The 23,633-nt window shown below is 34.8% G+C and overlaps 1 protein-coding gene across 20 annotated transcripts in view; it reads left to right on the forward strand.

Moving 5' to 3' along the window:
* The window catches only part of AKAP9 (A-kinase anchoring protein 9), a 159,284-nt gene that overhangs the window by 32,413 nt on the left and 103,238 nt on the right, over nt 1–23,633 (forward strand). For 18 of the 20 annotated variants that reach the window (XM_021102192.1, XM_021102194.1, XM_021102188.1 and 15 more), the window contains 7 exon segments: nt 3,581–3,625; nt 11,010–11,063; nt 11,419–11,589; nt 12,373–12,528; nt 13,385–13,582; nt 17,836–20,214; nt 22,960–23,173. In XM_021102192.1, the coding sequence (XP_020957851.1) occupies nt 3,581–3,625; nt 11,010–11,063; nt 11,419–11,589; nt 12,373–12,528; nt 13,385–13,582; nt 17,836–20,214; nt 22,960–23,173 (3,217 nt within the window). 20 annotated transcript variants of the gene reach the window in all.

The raw sequence follows: 23,633 nt of genomic DNA on the forward strand, positions 1-23,633 counted from the left end.
GTCAGGTATATTCCTAAGTATTTTATTTTTTGATGAGCTTTTCTTTTTTTAAATTTATATTTTAATATTTTATTTTTAAAATTTATTTATTTTTTTGTCGCACCTGCAGCATATGGAAGTTCCCAGGCCAGGGGTCGAATCCTAGCTACAGTTGCTGGCTGATGCTACAGCCCCAGCTGTTTGGGATCCAGGTCCCATCTGTGACCTCTACCACAGCTCATGGCAACACCAGGTCCTTAACCCGCTGAGCAAGGCCAGGGCTTGAACCAGCATCCTCCTGGATACTATTTGGGTTTGTAACCCGTCTAGCCACAATGGGGACTCCTGATAAGCTGTTTTTTAAATGGGATTTTTTTTTTTTTTTTCTGAAATTTTCATTGTTAGTGTAAAGAAATCAACAGATTTCTGGAGTTCCCGTCGTGGTGCAGTGGTTAACGAATCCGACTAGGAACCATGAGGTTGCGGGTTCGGTCCCTGCCCATGATCAGTGGGTTAACGATCCGGCGTTGCCGTGAGCTGTGGTGTAGGTTGCAGACGCGGCTCGGATCCCGCGTTGCTGTGGCTCTGGTGTAGGCCGGTGGCTGCAGCTCCGATTCAACCCCCAGCCTGGGAACCTCCATATGCCGAGGGAGCGGCCCAAGAAATAGCAACAACAACAACAACAAAAAAGACAAAAAAAAAAGAAAAAGAAAGAAAGAAATCAACAGATTTCTGGATGTTAATCTTCTGTTCTAGTAATTTTGTGTAGAGTCGTTATTGTTTTCTAAATATAGTGTGATAGCATTTGCATGTAATGACAGCTTTACTCTTCCCTTCCAGTTGGGATACCTTTTATTTCTTTTTCTTGTCTGATTTCTGTGTCTAGGACCTCCAATACCATGTTGAATAAAAGTGGTGAGGGTGGGCATCCTTGTCTTTTTGCAAATTATAGGGGGAGGGCTTTTAGCTTTTCACCTTTGGGTATTAAGTTGGCTGTGGGTTTGTCGTAAATAGCTCTTAATTATACTGAGATATGTTCCCTCTATACCCACTTCTGTAAGATTTTATTATGAATGAATACTGAATTTTAACAAGTGCTTTTTATACATCTATTGAGATGAACATATGGTTTTGTCTTTTGTTGCTGTGGTACATTGATTGATTTGCATATATTGAACCATGCTTGTAACCCTGGGATGAATGCACCTGGATCATGGTGTATGGTCTTTTTTATGCATTGTCAGATTCATTTTGCTAATATCTTCATGAGGATTTTTGCATCTGTATTCATCAAAGATATTTGCCTGTATTTCTCTTTTTTGGTAGTGTCTTTGGTTTTGGTATCAGGTGATAGTGGCTTCATACAATGACTTTGGGAGTGTTCCCTTCTCTTTTGGAAGTGTTTGAGAAGGATTAGTATAAATTTTTCTTTGTATATTTAGTAGACTTCCCCAGTAAAGCCATTGGTCCTGGACTTTTTTTTTTTTTTTAAAAACAGGAAGTTTTTTTTTTTTTTTTAAACAGGGAGTTTTTAAATTACAGATTCTATTTTACTTCTAATGATTGATTTATTCAAATTCTCTATTCCTCTGTAATTTATTTTTGGTGAGTTGTATTTTTCTAGAAATTTGTACTCTTCCTTGTCAGTTTGTTGGTGTGTAATTGTTCTTTAATTTTTTTTTGTGTATCTGTGATTTCAGTTGTTATTTCTCCTCTTTTATTTCTTACTTTGTTTATTTGAGTCCTCTCTCTTTTTTTGTTGGTGAGCCTGGCCAGAGGTTGTCAGTTGTGTTTACCCTGCAGAAAAGCAGCTTTTGGTTTTATTGATTTTTTTTTTAATCTTTATTTATTCCCTCTCTATTTTTTCTTTCTTTCTTTCCTTTTTTTTTTGCTTTTTTTAGGGCCACACCCACAATATATGGAGGTTCCCAGGATAGGGGTCTAATCAGAGCTACAGCTCCTGGCCTGCACCACAGCCACAGCAATGCCAAATGTGAGCCATGTCTGTGTCCTACCCCACAGCTCACAGCGATGCTGAATCCTTAACCCACAGGGTGAGGCCAGGGATCAAACCTGCAACCTCATGGTTCCTAGTTGGATTTGTTTCCACTGTGCCACAATGGGAACTTGTCCTCTCTTTTTTCTGGCCTTCTGACTTTAGATTTTGTTTGTTCTTCTTTTTCTAATTCTTTTATGTGGTTGGTAAGGTTGTTTATTTGGGGTCATATTTTCTGAGGAAGGCCTATATGGCTGTGAACTTTCCTTTTAGGATTGTTTTTGCTTATACAGCTTTTGTTGGTTGTGTTTTCATTATCATTTGTCTCAAGGTAATTTTAAATATCTTCTCTGATTTCATTGTTGACCCATTGGTTTTTTAGTAGCATGTTGTTTAGTCTTCCTGTAAATTTTTTTTTTCCCCTTCATTTCTCTTTCTGTGGTTGATTTCTAGTTTCCTACCATTATGGTCAGAAAAGATGCTTTAAATAATTTCTATTCTCTTAAATTTGTTGAGGCTTTTTTTGGTGTGTCCTAGTATGTGGTGTGTCCCAGAGACTGTTCCATGTGTACTTGAAAAGAATGTGTAGTCTAGTGTTTTTGGATGTAATATCCTGAAAATATCAATTAAATCTAACTGTTCTACTGTGCCACTTAGAATCTCTTTTGCCTTATTGATTTTCTCTCTTGAAGGTCAGTCCTTTGATGTCAGTGGGATGTTAAAATCTTCCACTATTAGTGTATTTACATCAGTTTCTCCCTTTATGTCTGTTAGTTTTGTTTCATGTATTTGCATGCTCCTATATTGGGGATATATATAGTTCATATTGTTGAATGAAAAGGTGAAATATCTGGGTCTCTTTTCTCATCTGTAAAATTAGATCCTTAGGTTAGATGAGAGGATGAACAGTAAAAGCAGTGAATATTTAGGTTTCCTCCGCTATTCATCCTAGTACTTCTAAGCTAAGGGAAGCTTGGAAAATCTACTCACTTTACTCAAATCCCAGGGGTTAAAGGATGAAGCAAAAATAAATGTCTTCAAAAGTTTTTTGTAAGTTGCAGTGGTTTAATAACAACAAAGTTTGTTTTATTTCTTCAAGTTGTTATATTCTAACATCAGGATTTGATGATTGTACTTTTTAAAGAAATTAAACTTTTTTGATGAACTTTTTAAGACTTTATTTTGGAGAGATGCAAGAATTAGAGGTGTGGTATCTTATTTGGTGGTTTTGTCTTATAGATGATTTGCAGTGTGTAAAACTCCCTGTGTGAAAATACCTCTTGATACTTTTATATTTAGAAAACTGCCTAGTGATAAATCTTAGATGTGTTATTTAGCCATTGTGATTTATAATCCAAGTGGAATTTTTAAAGATTTGCATAATCTTGTTTTTAGTAATATTTTTGTGAGTTTTCTGTCATAAGTTACTAATAGTAATGAGCTAATAAAGTATGATATTTAGGAGGGTGAAGTCCTTAATGTAATGTTTTTTTTTTTTTGAGTTTTCCATCATAAATTACCAATATTAATGTGCTATAAAGTACAATATTTCGAGGAGGTGGGTAGGAAGGCCTTAATATAATCAGTTTTTACTTTTTGTTTTAGCCAGAAAGTGAAATTTCAACCACAGCAGATGATTATAGTTCAGAGGTAAGAATAAGTATTATTGTGATTTGACATGTTATTTTGGAAGTTGTTGTTTAGTAGTACTTTATTACTTGCAACTCACATGGTTTGTTATTTTTATAAATATGATAAAATATAGCATAATATGATGTAAATGACCTAGAAAACCTGAAGTTTATGTTTTTCTGACATATGTTTTTTTCAAATTATTAACCAAAGTCTTAAATTTGTTTTAATAGCTTGGCCCTTAGATTGAGGCCTTGTTTTAGTTTCTAGGAGGGTGTTGAAATTGGGTTTCTAGGAAAAGTGATTGTTATGAGGCATCCATATTTAACACAGTAAACGTTTCATATTATAGCCTATTTTATTTTGAGTAATGCTTTTTACAAATGCTTGATTTTAGTTAATTATATAAATTCATTTATTGAAATTAATGTTGTAGTCGTGATTTTAATTTAGGTGATAAAAGTTACTGTGGGCATTAGACACTTTAGGAAATACTTTCTTTTTTTTTTTTTTTCTTTTTACAATTGCACCTGCATCATATAGAAGTTCCCAGGTTAGGGGTCGAATTAGAGCTGCAGCTGCCGGCCTACACCACAGCCACAGCAACACAGGATCCAAGCTGCATCTGCAACCTACACCATAGCTCATGGCACACTGGATCCTTAATCCACTGAGTGAGGCCACGGATCAAACCCATATCCTCATGGATTCTAGTTGGGTTGGTAACCTGCTGAGCCACACAGAAACTCCACAATTAATTTAAAAACAAGTCCTACAAGTAAAAGAACATGTTGATCATGATTCAACAGTAAGAAATATATTATATTTATATATGTATGTATAATTTTTTGTATTTACATATAGGTGTATGGTTATATACATGAATAATTGTTCACACAGTAATTATATATATGCACATGAAATATATATATATACTTATTTTTCAAACAAAAGTTTCATGAAAGATACTTTGTTCCCAGTCATCATCTGATACTTTTTCAAATGCTAGTCACAGAAACTAAATTAACTCATTTGTAATTTGAAAAAATGGTGATGTAGAAAGTCACATTGAAAAATATGAAATAATCTCTGATAGATTCAACTGGATTTAAATCATAATCTTTGTAATATTATACACATTGGGCCTGGATTCACAATGCATTATACTTTGAGAAACATAGATATTTCACTATGTTTAGAAAATAGTGGAAAATTTGATAGTCTGAAATGTTTCATGATGTCTTAGCAGGATTGCTAAAATGGGTATACTAAAATCTGTCATACTCTGGGCTAGTTTTTGGTATTTAGCCATTCAATTTAATGATGTTGAACTGGGCTAGAATTTCAAGAGACTTCTAAGGCATATTCATCCTGGTAGGAGGCAGAAAATGTTAGGATGCAGCAGGTCAAATTTATAAACCAAGGAATAAATCTCACACTGTAGGAGTTCCCGTTGTGGTGCAGTGGTTAACGCATCCGACTAGGAACCATTAGGTTTCGGGTTCGATCCCTGCCCTTGCTCAGTGGGTTAACGATCCGGCATTGCCGTGAGCTGTGGTGTAGGTTGCAGACGCAGCTTGGATCCCACGTTGCTGTGGCTCTGGTGTAGGCCGGTGGCTACAGTTCCAATTCGACCCCTAGCCTGGGAACCTCCATATGCCGCGGGTGCGGCCCCAGAAAAGACAAAAAGACAAAATAAATAAATAAATCTCACACTGTAATTCTCTTCATATTAGAACTCTTAAGGAATTATTTCTCATCACCCCACAAAAATGAAATTCCTTTTTAGGAAGTTACACATGTAATTTCACTGCAATTGACAAATTTACAAAGTTTAATAATCTTGGCTGCTCTGGTTTACATTTTAACTGTTCTTAAAATTTTTAAATTACGTAGTTTTAATCATAGGATACATAATTATCTTGTATTTTGTGTAAATATGGCTATAATTTTTCTAGCATATGGGGAAATGGCGGCTTTGGAGCCAGCAAGTCTTGTGTTTAGATTTCAGCTTCATCACGTCCAAGCTGTATGAACTTGGACAAATCACTTAAGCTCTGAAATATGAGTTCCTCACCTGTAAAATGGGAGAAATAATGTCTGTTTCTCAGGGTAGTTTTGAGGGTTATTTGGTAGTTTTAGTATGGTGTTTGGTATATAAAAAAGAATCAGCCAAGCTTGTTTGTTTTTGTTTTTGTTTTTTTGCTGCACTTCAATAGAATTATGCTTTTCTTCACACTATGTTTATATGAAACAAATGAGAATTCTTTTAACAAATTATACTGAGAAAGATTTCTGATTTTGATTATATATTTAACTAGAAATTAGCTTGGGGGAGTTCCCGTTGTTACTCAGCAGGTTATAAACCCAACTAGGATCCACAAGGATGCAGATTTGATCCTTTGCCTCCCTCAGTGGGATAGGGACCTGGTGTTGCCATCAGCTGTGGTGTAGATTGCAGACGTGGCTTGGATCTGGCGTTGTTGTGGCTGTGATTTAGACTAGCAGCTGCAGCTCCAATTTGACCCCTAGTCTGGGAACTTCCATATACTGCAACTGTGGCCCTAAAAAAAAAGCCAAAAAAATTTAAAAATAAGAAAGTAGCTTGGAAATTTTATGTAGATAGATATGGTATGTGCTTAATGTTCTTGACTTTGTGGCTAGTACACTCTTTGGATTGAAAAATGGATTCAGGTTTAGAAAGCATTAGATATTTTTATCCTATGACCTACCTAAGAACTGTTCTATATAAAAATATATTCAATTACATATACTAGAGGAAGCAGACAAAATAAAAAATACCCTTCCTATGAATTGGTCTTATTTTTATTTTTTAATTTTTTTGCTTTTTAGGTCTGCACCTTTAGCATATGGAGCTTCCCAGCCTAGGAGTCCAATCAGAGCCACAGCACAGCACAGCAATGCCAGTTCCAAGCTGCGTCTCTGACCCACAGCACAGCTCTTGGCAACGCCTGATCCTTAACCCACTGTTCGAGGCCAGGGATCAAACCTGAATCCTCTTGGATCCTGGTTGGTTCGTTAACCGCCAAGCCACAATGGGAACTACCAAATTAATTTTAATTATCCATAATCTTTTCAGCTCTTGATGAAGGGACATTTCATATCTAGAACCATATATTTATATGAAATATTTTTATTGATACCACTTGATTAGGGTTTGGAGAAAGTTGGAAATGCTACAGGCAACATATAGAGATGAGTAAAGTAAAAAAATATGCTTTGCTATGTATAAAAAGATGATATGATAGTAGGATATACAGTCTCATTGATTTCATCAGGTTATTCAGTATGTCTTAACCAAGTCACTTTCATGACTTTTATGATATGACTGGCTAGAGTTGGAAACATAGCCTATAGCCATAGAATAATGTGAACTTGGCCTTTAAACTTTGACTTGGGTTCTTTTTCTTCCTTTCTCCCTTCCTCCCTCCTTTTCTTCCATCCTTCCTTCCTTCCTTTGTCACTTTATTTTCCTTTCAACTTTGACTTTGGTTCCTTTTCCTTCCTTCCTCCCTTTCTCTGCTTCTCTCCTTCTGTCCTCTCTTTCTTTCTCACTCTCTCTTACTCCCTTCTTTCCTCTTTCTTTCTTTCTTCACTTATTTCCCTTTTCTGCTTCCCTGCCTCAATTTACTGAGGTATAATTGACAATTACAAATTGTATCTTTATTGAAGGTGTACAATGTGGTGTTTGGTACTTAGCTTTAACCTCATTAGTTCTTGGCTCCAATTCCAAGAGTTAGCTGTACAAACTGAACTCCTGTAATGTTCATGAACTTTATGAACCATCAGAGTCTTCTTAGTTTTTATTATTTTGGTTATATAAAATATGAATTATTATTCATATTTTTGTATGTACTGCCAAATTAAGTATAATAAGGATAGGGTATTAATCATAAGTAAAGAGTGAGTTAGTCTTTTATGTTTTTAAACTGATGTCCACTGAAAGGAAAAGCTTTTATGTGAAGAACATTTTATAATTATAAAATAAAAGTGATCTTTCCTCTGATTCTTTGTGAATAGCAGTAGATTTATAAGATGATACTTGTACAGAACATTTTAAAACTTAGAATCTACCTTACTTGTATTTTCCAAATCTTTAAGTTGTCAATATAGATTGAATAAATCCATGAATTCATAAATAATATATTAGTATAGCCTAGAGGTTAAATAACTTTGACAAATTCCACAGTTAAATAAAAGGGCATTAAGAAAAGTTAAGGGGGGGTTCCTTTTGTGGCTCAACAGAAACAAACCTGGCCTTGTTCAGTGGGTTAAGGGTCCAAGCTGTGGTGTAGGTTGCAGATGTGGCTTGGATCTGAAGTTGCTGTGGCTGTGGTGTAGGCTGGCACCTGGAGTTCAAACTGTAGCCTGGGAACTTCCAGATACCACAGATGTGGCCCTGTAAAAAAGAAAAGTTAAGGTTTTCTTGAGTTAAAGGAATCTGATAATCTAATATCCATGTTTCAAGTTACTAATTTGCTTTCATATTATGGTTTACCAAGTGTTGTCTTAGAAGGCTGATGTGAAAAGATGAGATAAATTCTCTACGTTTTAGGTTATCAGTGAAATAATTATCTGCATTAAAAAAGAGTGCCATGTCCAGCGCTTCAGGGCAATGGGAGATCCTGAAAGAGGGACTGCGGCACAACAAAACGCACAAGACTCTTACATTTAGAAAGTGGGGGACCAGAAGGCACTCTGTTCTGCAGAACAGAGGCGCCTAGGCTTTAGCCCACATGCCTTTTTTTTTTTAAGGAAGGTCACTTATGTAGGTTAGAGAGTAAAATCAGCAAATAACAAGGGAAACTACTAGCAGTGGTGCATACCTCTAGGGCATAGTGCAGCTGCTTATAGAATAGCATGGTTTATGCATAACTCCCTTATCTTGTCTTTGAAGGAGACCCTGTACTTTAGAACTCTGCATCAGCAGATATTTGCCTTCTGCAAAGTTCTCCAACAAAAGAGAATAATTCATTGCTAACCATTAATGATTCTAATGTTCCGTTGACTGTTTCTTTTCGAACTTTGAAATATAGTTTTAGTTTAGTTCTGGTATATAATCTTTTATTATCTATTTACATGGTACTAAATTTTTAAAAATTATTAATATTTACAACATTTTTATATTTATTATAAGATAATTAAGTTTTTAAAACAGTCATGTAATTTTTTTTTTTTTTTTTTGTCTTTTTAGAGCCACATCTGCAGCATATGGAGGTTCCCAGGCTAGGGGTCTAATTGGAGCTGTAGCCGTCAGCCTATGCCAGAGCCACATCCAGAGCCACAGCAATGCCAGATCCAAGGCACATCTGCAACCTACACCACAGCTCACGGCAATGCCAGATCCTTAACCCACTGAATGAGGGCAGGGATCAAACCCACAACCTCATGGTTGGATTCATTTCTACCGCACCACAACAGGAACTCCAATAGTCATGTAATATTTTAAGAAGCCAATGCATATGTATTGCTCAGTGTAAAATATGATTAACTTAGAGAAAAATTAAGCTGAATTTTGGCTATGTAATATGTTGTATACAATTAATTATTACAGACAGATAACTAATTTAAATAATAGTGATATCATCATGAGTTAATGGGATATCATTTATTATATTTGAAGATATTTGTAAAATCCATTTCATTACAACTGTTACTGTAAAGCAAAATCTTAGAAGATGTTTATCAAAATGCTTCATTTCAAAGTCAAGAAGAGCTAATTGAAATTTAGAAGAATTTTTTGTTTTGGTCCTTTTAGGGCTGTACCTAAAAGGACATAGGGCATAGTGAGGTTCCTAGGCTATGGGTCGAATCAGAGCTGTAGCTGATGGCCTACACCACAGCCACAGCAACATGGGATCCGAGCCAAGTCTGTGACCTGTACCACAGCTCACAGCAACACCGGATCCTTAACCCACTGAGCAAGCCCAGGGATTGAACCCATGTCCTCATGGATACTAGTCGGGTTCATTAACCACTGAGGCACAACAGGAACTCTCAAAATTTAGAAGAATTTAATTTGAACATTATTGCAAATGACTTGATGTTAATAATTTTTGTAACAGGAGAAAAGATAGAGTTTTATTGACATACATATAGAAGTTTGTAAAGAAATATGATTCTGATATTAATAATCTTCATAGAGTTATTACTGCTATCTATTGATAGTTTTATTTTTTTTATTTATTTATTTTTTTTTGTCTTTTTTTTTTTTGCTATTTCTTGGGCTGCTCCCGCGGCATATGGAGGTTCCCAGGCTAGGGGTTGAATCGGAGCTGTAGCCACCGGCCTACGCCACAGCCACAGCAACGTGGGATCCGAGCCGCGTCTGCAACCTACACCACAGCTCACGGCAACGCCAGATCGTTAACCCACTGATCAAGGGCAGGGACCGAACCCGCAACCTCATGGTTCCTAGTCGGATTCATTAACCACTGCGCCACGACGGGAACTCCTATTGATACTTTTAAAATGTAAGTTGCAATATTGATTTTGTTGCCATAAGATGAATTTTTTTTAACTTCGGCTTTTTTTTTTTTTTTGGAAATTATCCTTGGGGAAAAAACAAAGGAATAAAACTCTGTAAAGAATTCTTAATTAGGGTCTTCATTTTTTAAAGTATTGTGGTCCATATCAATCTAATCCCAATTCTAGGATATTCTATCCTATGTATTTCAGTAGTAAAAATAAGGTATAAGCAGGAATGAAGTTCAGTTGTGCACTGTCAGGGAAAAGGAGGGGATTATTAAATAGATTAATTGCTCTGAAATTAATCTTCTTCCACATCAACCCCAGAGACATATTTTGCCATCCTCCTTCCTCTTACCACAGAATGTCTCTGACAGAGCGTATGTATTTTGGAAAATCCCCACCTCTGTTAGAGTTGGCATTGCTGTCATAGTGCCCCCAGGAGAAAGTTCTTTACCTCTTCATCTCCTCCTACTTCTTCACCTGCTTGCCAGCCTTCAGTGAATTTATACACGTGAACAGTTTTACTTTAAAATGAATAAGGCTTAATCAAAAAACAATTATTTAAATGATTTTAAGGCAGTGTTTTGGAGAGGAGGATCTAGTAACTTGAGATTTACTGAAGGCAAAAGAGAAACTGCACGGAGAACTTCAGTTCACTAAAGTGAAAATGTATTCTACACTGTCTTTTGTGTTGTATGCACTCAAATATATGAGAAGTCATTGGCTTTTGAAAGTGGTCATAAAATCTTTTAGGTGTTTAAATATAATCACTGTATTTGTTTTTGCCAATGAAGCCATTTCCTTTGGCATAAAAAAAATGCATGAATACAGTTAGCACAAATATAATTGTTAGCTCTAAATAATGTTCTATCTAAAAAGCATAATATTTCAGGAAATTGTTTTTATGCAGGTAAATGGTTGCAGTTTTGTGGTGAGAACAGGAAAGCCTACAAATTTATTAAGGGTACAGTATTTAAAAACTACTCATGATACTAATGTTATATTCTATTTAAAAACATTTGGCTTACTAACAAAGCTTTTTCCTGCATGTCTCTCTTTCTATGTGTGGTTTCTAAATGTTTTTAATATAAAACAAAGCAGTTATCTACCCTTTGTTATAAAACTCAATTGTAACAGAATTTGCAGATATATTGTTTTTGCTCTTGAGGTATATATAACAACAACAAAGTAAGTTGTCATACCAGTAAACTCCTAGGTAATATTTTAAAGTGGTCTTTGCTATGAGATTCAGTTTTTGTATCCCTCTTCCTGGGGGAATGTTGCTGATACTGAATTATTAAAAACATGGGTTGGTTTAGGAAGAAGAATTTGGTATTGATGATTCTTATTCTGAACATGGAGCACAGTACAGTCAGCCCCACCTAGAGATGCTGGAAAATGAATTGGCTGGGAAACAACATGAGATTGAAGAGCTAAACAGAGAACTAGAAGAAATGAGAGCTACTTACGGGACAGAAGGACTGCAGCAGGTGTGTTTACCTTCTGTGGCTTTGGTTTGTTACAAAACAAAAATAGAAAGTTTGAATGACAGTATTTGTACATTCTTTAAAGATAGGTTTTTAAAATGATTACTTCAAGTCATCTCATAAACATTTATCCTTTTACATTACCATAAGCAACTTCATTTAAAACTTAGAGTCCATTAACAGGGCTAATATAATATGGATTTTTTCCTTTAACTTTTTTAATTTTTAAGATAACTAGGTTGAAATGACTTCAGTGGGATAGATATTCTTGTAATCAGCCTGAGAGAAAATTATGGTGTAAAACACATCAGTATGTCATGATTTAAAGTTAATTTAAAAATATTAGTGAATCTTTGCAAGTAATATCTTGAGGTTAAAATGAAAGCTGTCAGTTATGAAAACAAGGTAAAATAGGACATTGATGAGGATGACAAAATATATTTCAGTTTCACCTTCTTTAGAAACAAGTAAGGCTTAAACATGTCTATGACGGCGATGCCTACAGATTGGAGAATCCCTAAATGTAAAGGCACTTGTCCTTCTAGAAATAGATATATGGATAAGTCAGACCTAATATATTTTCTTTCCTAATTCAGATAATTTTTGAAAAGTTGATTTAGAAATAAAGATAATTCTCATAATAGCTTTCAACTAAAGAAAGATTGCTTATAAAAATTCTGCCAACACACTTTGAATATCTTATGTTTGAAGAAATTATCTTCATTAATATTTAATTTTGTTTAAGAAATTGAGTCCAGCACTTTTAATTTCACTGATGTCTTTTAGTTGCAAGAATTTGAAGCTGCCATTAAACAAAGAGATGGCATCATAACCCAGCTCACTGCTAATTTACAACAAGCAAGAAGAGAAAAGGATGAGACAATGAGAGAATTTTTAGAGTTGACAGAACAAAGTCAAAAATTACAGATTCAATTCCAGCATGTAAGTATTTCTAGTAGAACAGATTTATTAAAGTTTTAGTAATGAATTTCTTCTGTACTTTCCAGAACAAATAGAAATTTGTTGAAAAGCCACTTGCTACAGTGGGAACTTCTCTTGCTGTCCTTTTATTTGTACTCCTTCCTCATCTGTATTTTATATTATTTTTTATTTTTATTTTCGTATTTTTTAGGGTTGCACCCACAGCATATGGAGGTTCCCAGGCTAGGGGTCAAATCGGAGCTGTAGCCGCTTGTCTACACCACAGCCACAGCAATGCCAGATCTGAGCTGTGTCTGAGACCTATACCACAGCCCAGGGCAACCCTTGATCCTTAACCAACTGAGCGAGGCCAGGGATCAAACCTGCATCCTCATGGATCCTAGTCAGATTTGTTTCCACTGAGCCACTATGGTAACTCCCTTTCATCTGTATTTTAAAATCCTGCAAAATTTTATACATCTGATAAGGTGGATTTTTTTTGCAGAAATTAACTTGTAGTTATATCCAACCTTTGTCAACTCTGGTATGATTTTACTTCAGGTAGGTTCTAAAATGGTAATTAGATTGAATATAATCCTCTTACCTTTAATTAGAGCTATAGAAATCTAATTGGCAAGTAACAGAAAATAATTTTAGATTATTTTGCTTAAGCAAAAGGGGGGAATTTATCAGCTTAGACAATGTACTCACAGTTATCCAGTCAGCCATGGCAGTGTGTTTGCTGAGGTCTCAAGCCTGGGAATCCAGCACAGTTCCCAGAGGACAACTATGAGCTGAGTAATACCCCCAAGACATCCTCTTTCTTTGTGCAGTCACTCAAGAATTTAATGCTTTGGGGTTTCTTTCTGTTTTCAAGTTACAGGCTAGTGAAACTCTGAGAAATAGCACTCATAGTAGCACAGCTGCAGATTTACTACAAGCCAAACAGCAGATCCTCACTCATCAGCAACAGCTGGAAGAACAAGACCATCTATTAGAAGATTATCACAAAAAGAAAGAAGACTTCAAAATGCAAATTAGTTTCTTGCAAGAGAAAATTAAAGCATATGAAATGGTAAGTTTATTTTAAGGAAGTCAGCCAACACACTGAAGCTTTACAATAATTTTTTAATTTTAAGTTTTTTATGCAAGTACTTTTGTTGTACACATCACAGAATTTCATAGTTAAGAAAGTTCTGTAAGTATGTTAAATAATTTTTTTCAAAGGCAATTGGGAATCGTACAGTAATAGGTTTTAAGATAATACTCATTACTGAGTTCCCTGAAAGTGATAGCCTTTGTTAAACTGAGTTCTAAAGGGGGATCTACATTTATAATGAGAATGTCTGTTCTTTTTTTTACTTTTCCTCTAAAGGTGTTTCTACTCATTTTAGCAAAGATTTTGAAATCCTGAAAATATTTTTATCACAAAATGAAATTTAATTAGAAGAAAATACAGATTCTCTTTATTCGTGGTAGTTATGTGTCATAAAGTTGCCTGGAAGACTTACTTAGCAAATAATGCTCCAAGGGGATATATATACACATACATAAACACACATACATACATATAGACCGTAATCTTAAATCCTAAGAACAACTTATCCTGGTAGATTATATTTTGTTTAATTATCACAAGAGAAAATGAGGATTAGAAGAGTTAACTGTCTTCTCCGGGCCACCCCCCCCACAGTTTCCATAATCTTCAAACCCCATTCAACTCGTCCAGAGCCAGAATCTCTTGCACTGCACTGCATTGCCCTCAACCATCTTAGTCCTCACCATCTCCGTCCTCGTCCTTTCCATATTGAGAGCTAAAACAAAAAGAGTGTGCTTGCTTAGACTTATGTCATGGAATCATGCGTGTCTAACACCTCAATTTTTTTACCACTCTGCGCACTTCTGAAAATGTGAGTATTGATTGGGGGTTCTAAATAAATTTAAGCAAGTAGACTCATTTGCATATATGAGATCTGTGAATAATGAGGACAGATTGAACATATAATATAGTTCCTTTTATAAGCTTAGGAGGTTCTCTACAGTATGTTGAGAAATTACCAAGACAACACCATTGTTTGAATATATTAGCTAGCATTTATTTTTGTTTACTTGATACTAGGCAATATTCAAAGCATCTTACACATATTAACTCATTGAATCATCACAGCTGCCATATTGTGTGATACCACACAGTGGAGATGTTAGTAGATACCACTATCACCCCTATTTTACATATGAGGACACCAAAGCAAAGCATGATAAAGTAAATTGCCTAGGTATTCAGGTAATAAATTGGTAGAGCTAGATTTCAGATCTAGATAGTCTGATTCCAAAGACTGTTTCTTAGGAAGATAGGAAATACACAATTTTAAGATATTAAAATTACAAAATGGGCATGCTTTACAACCAAAGTAATTTAAAAATCATTATGGAGATGTTTACAGACCACTTGTTTTGCATCAGGCTTTTGCAAGAGATAGTGATGCTTAAATGTGCTTTTTTCTTCATTGGAACTCCTGGTTTAGTAGGGCATGTACCCAAGACACCACAAAACAAGGCTAAATAAGGGTCAAAAGTGTGTTGAAAGTTCTGAATAGGTCTGGCTTCATAAGGGAAGTGAATCAGAGTAGACTTTAACAGAGGTGATATTTGAGGTAAGTCTGTAAATTGGAATAATCCCCTTTTAATTGTATTTTGTTTTCTCTGCAGTTGGTGTAATATATGGCATGTAGCAGCTACTCAGTACTTATTTGATATCTTATAAGATATCAAATAAGATAAGATGGGGAGGACTTTTAAACAGGGAGGCATGCACATGAAGATCCAGGCTGAAACATGTTAAAAATGTATATAGGAATCAAAAAATAGTTTAGAAAACAAGTCTTTCAAAGTGAGTCTTTCCAAGAGATAAGAGTAGAAAGGCAACCTAGGCCTCAGAAGAGTTTGGTAGTTAGACTTTTATTGTATTTATTATATTCAGTACATGATATAATTTGAGATTATTTAAAATTCAAATTATTAAAAGAAGGAGGGGGGAAGTTCCCATGACAGCTCAGCAGAAACGAATCTGACTAGGAACCATGAGGTGGCAGGTTAGATCCCTGGCCTTGCTCAGTGGGTTAAGGATCCAGCTTTGCCATGAGCTGTTGTGTAGGTTGCAGACTCAGCTCGGATCCCACGTTGCTGTGGCTGTGGTATAGGCCGGCAGCTGTAACTCCGATTTGACCCCTAGCCTGACAAGCTCCACATGCCGTGGATGCGGCCCTAAAAAGCAAAAATAAAATTCAAGATACTTATTTTCATAGGAGGAATAACCTTTGTTAATTTGAATGTTAGCAAGATTACTTTTCTTTTCAGTCCCTTTTTCATTACATACATATTATTTCCTTTTTTCTTTTTGAGTGAATCCCCTCAGTAGTGGTTCCATTAGAGCAGCTGAGGGTCTAGGGCATTATGATGATGGTTGAAAGTGTCTTGGTCCCTGTGCAAGTGCATTAACTGTTCCAGGTTGATTCTTATTGTCCTAATAACCTGAACTTCATATGGTCCAGTAGTCATAGGCAGAAACTGTATTATTCCCTCCTCTCTCAGGTCTGCTTCCAAAAACTAGAGGGATTATATCCTTAACCACAGAGCTGTCTTTTTGTGGCACAATGTTAAGTGGTTTAAAACCATGTACTTTTAAAATAAATGGTACTAAGAAAAATGAACTAAGAATTTGTATTATTTAATAATTGAATAAAGATCTGTTGTTTGCAATAATATCAGGTGTTGGACAGTTTTGAATTGATATTGTTATTTGAGGGTTTGCCCCCATGAAAACCCAGGAAATGTAAGTATTACAGATTTTATAACAACAACATTTTCAAGACTAATTGCTGTTAAGTTTGAAGTTTAACTGAAGTTGACTGCCATGAACTGATTTTATTTTCTTATACACTCCAAGTGCCTTACAGATTTTTTCTAGTATATAAATGTTATATGTGTATATAGCACAATAAGAATTAATACGTTAATATATTTAATGTAATTTTTTTTTTTTTTTTTTTTTTTTGCTTTTTAGGGCTGTACCCATGGCATATGAAGGTTCCCAGGCTAGGGGTCGAATAGGAGCTATAGTCACCAGCCTAGGCCAGAGCCACATCAACTCAGGATCTGAGCCTCGTCTGTGACCTACACCACAGCTCACGGCAACACCGGATCGTTAACCCACTGAGCAAGGGCAGGGACTGAACACGCAACCTCATGGTTCCTAGTCGGATTCGTTAACTACTGTGCCACGACAGGAACTCCGGCTTTGACATTCTTTATCAAAAACATGTTAATGTAGTCATTTGAGGTGCCTTTAAGTCCTCTTGGCCTGGGACTTGTGTCTCCTGAAAGTGACTTTAATAACTTATTTATATTCTCTTCTGTGGATTCAACTTTTTTTTTTTTTTTTTTTTTTTTTTTTTTGCCCTTTAGACTACAGCCCTTAATTACTCAGGCAACTAAGTAACAGAGATAAAGCTTTGTTTCCAGGGCTTCTGTTCAACTCCCATATGTGTTAACACTTCTTGAATGATAGTGATTATAGCTATTTGTTGGCATGTGTTCTGGGTTTACGCTTATCTACAATTCCAAAATAGTGTCCCGATTCAGAACTGGGGAAAAAATATCTGTCTTGTTTTCAAATTTCTGTTTAAACTAAAAGTCTAGGATAAAACTGATATGCCGTTAATGTTGTAGTTGTCTTGCATGTCACTTGCAATTCAACCACTTAAGCATGGCATATCCCTAAATTTCTGACTCAGTTAGGCCTAAGAGTGAAGTTAAGGCTGACCTGTAGGAACCTGTTTTTATTGTTATACTCTTTTTATACAACACTTACCAAATATTTAGGTCACTAAAATACCATATGGGAAGAAACTTTGATTTATTTTTGGGACTGTCATCTGGCACTGTAGAAAGCACATAATACTCTAGCTATAGCAAATACTGAATACTTATAATGTTGATCAATGGGAAAGATGAAAAACAATGATTTAGGAATATTTTAACCCAATCGAATGTTTTACTTAAAAATTTAATCATAGCAAAGTAAGAAAAATTTCTTGCTCCCAAGAAAGCAAAATAGCTGAAATATTTGCTTATAAGTAGTGTTGGTTACACAAGTCCTGTGTCTCATTGACTTGAGAAAAAGTAAAGGGCAGGCTCAGCAGTTACTTTTTGTAGGATAATGTAAAAGTAGTCTTCTATCAGTCTTTTGGCAGTTAATGGGGTTAAGTGATAGAAGCAACCAGGAACTAAAAAATGCCATTTTTATGTTTTCATTTTTTCTTTCTAAAGGAACAGGATAAAAAAGTAGAAAATTCATGTAAAGAAATACAGGAAAAGGAGGCCATCATTGAAGAATTAAATACAAAAATAAAAGAAGAAGAAAAAAAAACTCTTGAGCTAAAAGATAAAGTAACAGCTACTGATAAATTACTGGAAGAATTACAAGAACAGGTTGTACAAAAGAACCAAGAGATAAAAAATACAAAATTGGAGCTGACTAATTCCAAGCAAAAGGAAAGACAGTGTTCTGAGGAAATAAAACAATTAATGGGGACAGTTGAAGAACTTCAGAAGAAAAATCATAAAGATAGTCAATTTGAAACTGATGTCCTACAAAGAATGGAACAAGAAACACAAAGAAAGTTAGAACAACTCCGGGCAGAGCTGGATGAGATGTATGGGCAGCAGATAGTGCAAATGAAACAAGAGTTAATAAAACAGCACATGTCACAGATAGATGAACTTAAAACACGACATAAGGGAGAAGTGGAAAATGTGTTAAGATCATATCCAAATGTTACAGTTAATGAAGACCAAATAAAGTTAATGAATATGGCAATAAATGAACTGAATATAAAATTGCAAGATACTAACTCTCAAAAGGAAAAACTCAGGGAAGAACTAGCAGTAATTTCAGGAGAGAAGTCTGCTCTACAGAGACAGCTTGAAGACCTTTTTGAAGAGTTGAGCTTTTCAAGGGACCAGATTCAGAGGGCTAGGCAGACAATAGCTGAACAAGAAAGTAAACTCAGTGAAGCACACAAGTCCCTTAGTACAGTGGAAGATTTGAAAGCTGAGATTGTTTCTGCATCTGAAACCAGGAAGGAACTAGAATTAAAACACGAAGCAGAAGTTACAAATTATAAAATAAAACTTGAAATGTTAGAAAGAGAAAAGAATGCTGTATTAGACAGAATGGCTGAATCACAAGAGGCTGAGCTAGAGAGGCTGAGAACACAGCTTCTGTTTAGTCATGAAGAAGAACTTTCCAAGCTGAAGGAAGATTTGGAAATTGAGCATCGAATAAATATTGAAAAACTTAAAGATAACTTAGGCATTCACTATAAGCAGCAGATAGATAGCTTACAGAATGAAATGAGTCAAAAGATAGAAACCATGCAGTTCGAAAAAGACAGTTTGATAACTAAGCAGAATCAATTAATTCTGGAGATTTCACAGCTGAAAGATTTACAGCAGTCCCTTGTGAATTCAAAATCAGAAGAAATGACTCTTCAAATCAATCAACTTCAAAAAGAAATTGAAATACTCAGACAAGAAGAAAAGGAAAAGGGTACACTTGAACAAGAAGTTCAAGAATTACAACTTAAAACTGAATTATTGGAGAAACAAATGAAGGAAAAAGAGGATGACCTTCAAAAAAAATTTATACAACTTGAAACAGAGAATAACATTCTTAAAGATGAAAAGAAAGGCCTTGAAGACATGTTGAAAATATATACTCCAGTTAACCAAGAAGAGAGATTAATTTTTATAGACTCCATTCAGTCCAAAGCCAAAGACTGTAGCTTGCAGAAAGAAATGAAAATACTTAGAGAGGAAAATGAAGACCTCAAAAAACAATGTATTCAGCTAACTGAAGAGATTGAAAAGCAAAAGAATACTTTTTCATTTGCTGAAAAAAATTTTGAGGTTAACTATCAAGAATTACAGGAAGATTATGCTTGCCTTCTCAAGGTAAAAACTGATTTAGAAGACAGTAAAAATAAACAAGAAGTAGAATATAAAAGTAAGCTTAAAGCACTTAGTGAAGAACTTCATCATTTGCAAAGAATGAACCCAACTGTAGTGAAAATGAAAAGTTCAGTCTTTGACGATGACAAAACTTTTATAGCAGAACCATTGGAAATTGGTGAGGTTGTTGAGAAAGATACAACTGAACTTATGGAAAAACTTGAGGTAACCAAGAGAGAAAAGTTAGAACTGTCAGAGAGGCTGTCTGATCTTTCTGAACAATTAAAACAGAAACATGGTGAGATTGGTTTTCTAAGAGAAGAAGTTGAATCTTTAAAGCAAGAGAAAGAGCAAGTTTTACTTAGATGTAGAGAGCTGGAAATCATAATTAACAATAATAAAACGGAAAATGTAAATATATGTGATGTCTGTTTAAGCCCTTTGAAAGATGGAGTCTTGATAAGCAGGGATTCTGGAGTGTCAGCTCCTAATATAAATAAAGAGTTTGGTGAAGAATCAAAAATAATAGAAGAAGATAAAATTCCTTTTGAAAATATGACTCTTAGAAAAGAAAGTAAGCAAGAATGGTTTTTTGATCACTTGCCGTCAATGACAGATGAATCATCCCTTGGGACAACTGAATTAAATGAAAATGATAAACTTCAGCAGGAGCTCAGTATACTTAAATCACAACAGGTATGTTTACTTAGGTGTGTATGCTAAATTATACATTTCATACTAAAAGTTTCCATTGTCATAAAACACAAATTAACCTTCTTACAAGAGAATGAAAATAAACCCTGTAGTGTAATTCTCATTTAGGTCTGTAATTTATCATTTCTTTTATCTTTTTTAAAAACATTGTTGCTTTTATTTTAATCTGTATTATTCTGCTCAGGAAATAGAACTTAGAACACATTTTCTTTGGAAAGACCAGAGTTTAAATAATTTGTTGAGAGTCTGCTGTAGAAAAGTTATTTTGTAATATTTTGTTACAATCCCAAAGATTTGGAGTTTTTCAAGTTTCCAAGGAAATCTCTCTTTAATTTGTCTATAGAATTTTCTTAGAGTCTTGTCATACCTGAAAGGGGAAAAAAGTATTAAATCTAAATACAGTTAAAGAATGCATATAATCGGTAATAATAGATCTCTCCTGATAATTTATGTATGCTAGATACTGACATTAGAAGTAACAGGAAAATTCCACCGAGTATCTTCTATAACAGCGCTAACTAGAGCTTTATGTATTTCTTCGCATATTTATTGAATCTCTTGCCAGATTGAGGAGTACAGTGGTGAACAAGAGAAATAAGATTCCTGCTCTCAAAGAGCATATATTAGAGTGACGGAAGTAGGCAGTAGGTGAGGAAACAAGGAGCATAATTAAGAAATAGCTATGATTTATAAGAAAAATGAGACACATAATACAGCATGGTGGGTGGAGTGGTGGCAAGCATTAAATAGGGTGGTCGGGAAAGGTCTCTTGGAGGAAATGACATTTGAACTGCCATCAGAATGCCAGGGAGGAGGCTACCACATGTAAATTAGAGCAATTGTGGCAACAAAAGATGAATTTGAGGAACAGAATAAAGGCATGTTTAGTTTGTGAGAGAGTGGAAGAAAGAGTTTGAAGAAAAAAGAAGGGACCAGATCTTGGAGAGCCTTACAGACTATAAGAAGTTGAGATTTTATTCTAAGAACAATAGGAAGCCATTGAAAAGTTTTTTCTTTTTACTTCTAATAAGTATACTCACAGTTATGATCTTTTATCAAATGTAAGGTTATTTTACATTTGAAAAACCTAAGTAGATTTAAAGAAGTTCAGATATCATAACTGTTAATACTCTGTTAAATATCTGAAATTGTTTTCAAAGTCATGATTTTGAAATATGATTTTATTTAATCACTCCCCAAATGCTAGAGATCATTTAAATTTTTTTAAGTAGCCTTATTGGGAGAGGACCTAAAGTCAAAGCTGTCAAATTTTCTCAGTAAGAATTTTATTTTTTCTAACTGAAGAGATTTTCAATGACATTCAGATACCATCTCCTTGACATTAACTTACCTAAAGTAGAGAGAAGTAAAGCTGTAAGCTATCACCACCCACTCATCATGACCAAGACAAACCCCCTTAGTGATGGGGGGAGGAGTGATGTGTGTGGAGGGAAGCTCAGGAAGAAACTGAGCAGTGACACCTAAAAGCAATCTAAATATGCATAGAGATAATGCTGAGACCACAAAAAAACACTTATTCTCTTGGGACTGAGTCATTGGCTAATAAACATAAAAAGCTACTTTCAACATTATAAGTTGATGTAACAGTATCATAGCACTTTATACCTATCACATTGGAGTTAAGTTTTACAATAAAAAAGTGTGATGAGAATGTGAAGACATGGGTATTCACCTACGCTGTTAAATATCAGTATAAATTGGTACAGTTATGTTTTTAAAATTTGTTAAAATCTATTACAATTAGTGTACATTATCTGTGACTCAGCATTTACATTTGTAGGTGGTACTCAGAGTGCTTTCTATCAGTTCGTCATCACTTGGAAGCAGGTTGAAATTCAAATTCTGGGGCCCACACCAGATCTCCTGAACCAGAAGCTCTGGCATATGGGCCCATCAGTCTGTTTTAATATAATAAGCATGCCAGGTGATGCTGATGTGTGCTAAAATTTGCGAACCACTACCTTAGAGAAATACTAGCATATTTGTACAAGGGCACAGGTATAAGAATTTATTGCAGCATTTTTTTTAAGTATCAAAAAATTAGAAATCAAGTTGATCTTCAAAAGGAAATGGATAAATTCTGATATATTCATGTATATAATATCACAGTTAAATTAATCTATTTACATAGAAAGCATATTGAATGAGAAGAGCAGTGTGCAAAATAAATACCATCTTGCACCATTTATTTAAATTCTTACAAACACAAAATGTAATGCATTTCTTATAGATGCATTGAGAAGTGAGAGTATAAAAAGTAAACTGGACCTGCAGCCACTATATGATAATGTTGGCCTCTGGGGAAGGAGGAATGGGAACATAGTAGATTAAATTTTATCTTTTTTTCTAAATCAAAAATATGTGTAGGGAGGAGAGAAATGAAAAAAAAAATTTGTTAATTTGGGGTGCGCATATGTAAGGACTTACTGCCTTATTCTTTGAATTTCTCTATATTTAAAATATTATTTTTAAATAAAAATTAAATAGGCTGTCCTAACTATACTAGATATCAGAATTTACCATGATGTTGAAGTAATGGAAATATTGTGCTATTTTCCTTGAAAAAAATAGGTAGGTCAGTGCAACAGAATAAGTGAGGAAAAAAAATTAAACTTTTCCCCCTTGTATCAGTGTATGTGAAAAAAAGTTAAGTTATTTGATTTACCATTTAAAAAGTTTCTAACCTATATATTAATTCACTTTAAGAATGATTTAAGGCTGCAGATGGAAGCTCAACGTATATGCCTCTCTCTGGTTTATTCAACTCATGTGGATCAGGTTCGTGAATATATGGAAAATGAAAAAGATAAAGCTCTTTGCAGTCTTAAACAGGAGCTTATTTCTGCTCAAGAGGAAAAGATAAAGGAACTTCAGGAAATACACCAACTAGAGCTACAGAATATAAAACAGCAAGAAACAAGTAAGTGGTTTCTAACAAAATTATAAGTACTATGAAACAAGTATCACTTAGAACCCAGCACTCCATGATTCTATTCTTAGATCCCATGGAAAAATATGACTGAATATTCCAGTCCTGGACTCATTTTTATTGTATAATCATTGGATATTCATTTAAGTACTTGAGAAATCTAAAATCACTGAATTATCTTCCCTCAGGAAGTCAACAATCCTGTGCAAAAGCAATATGAAATTAATTCTTAGAAAGCAGTAGGAACATTTCTGTGATAGGAGAATGAACAGAAAGAATGGCAGGAGATAGGAGAAAAGACTAATATTTCCTAGGAGAGTGAGGCAGGAGTAGGGAGGTTGGAATTTTAGGGAAAGCTCTTGAGTCTTAAAAGTTGAGGTGTGAGAGACCGCATCCATTTTGGAGAATTGAGAATCCAAGGTATGTGAAAAAGTAGTGGGAAATAAAGCCA

This window comes from Sus scrofa, chromosome 9 (assembly GCF_000003025.6).
Source record: "Sus scrofa isolate TJ Tabasco breed Duroc chromosome 9, Sscrofa11.1, whole genome shotgun sequence".
NCBI classification, from domain to species: Eukaryota; Metazoa; Chordata; class Mammalia; order Artiodactyla; family Suidae; genus Sus; species Sus scrofa.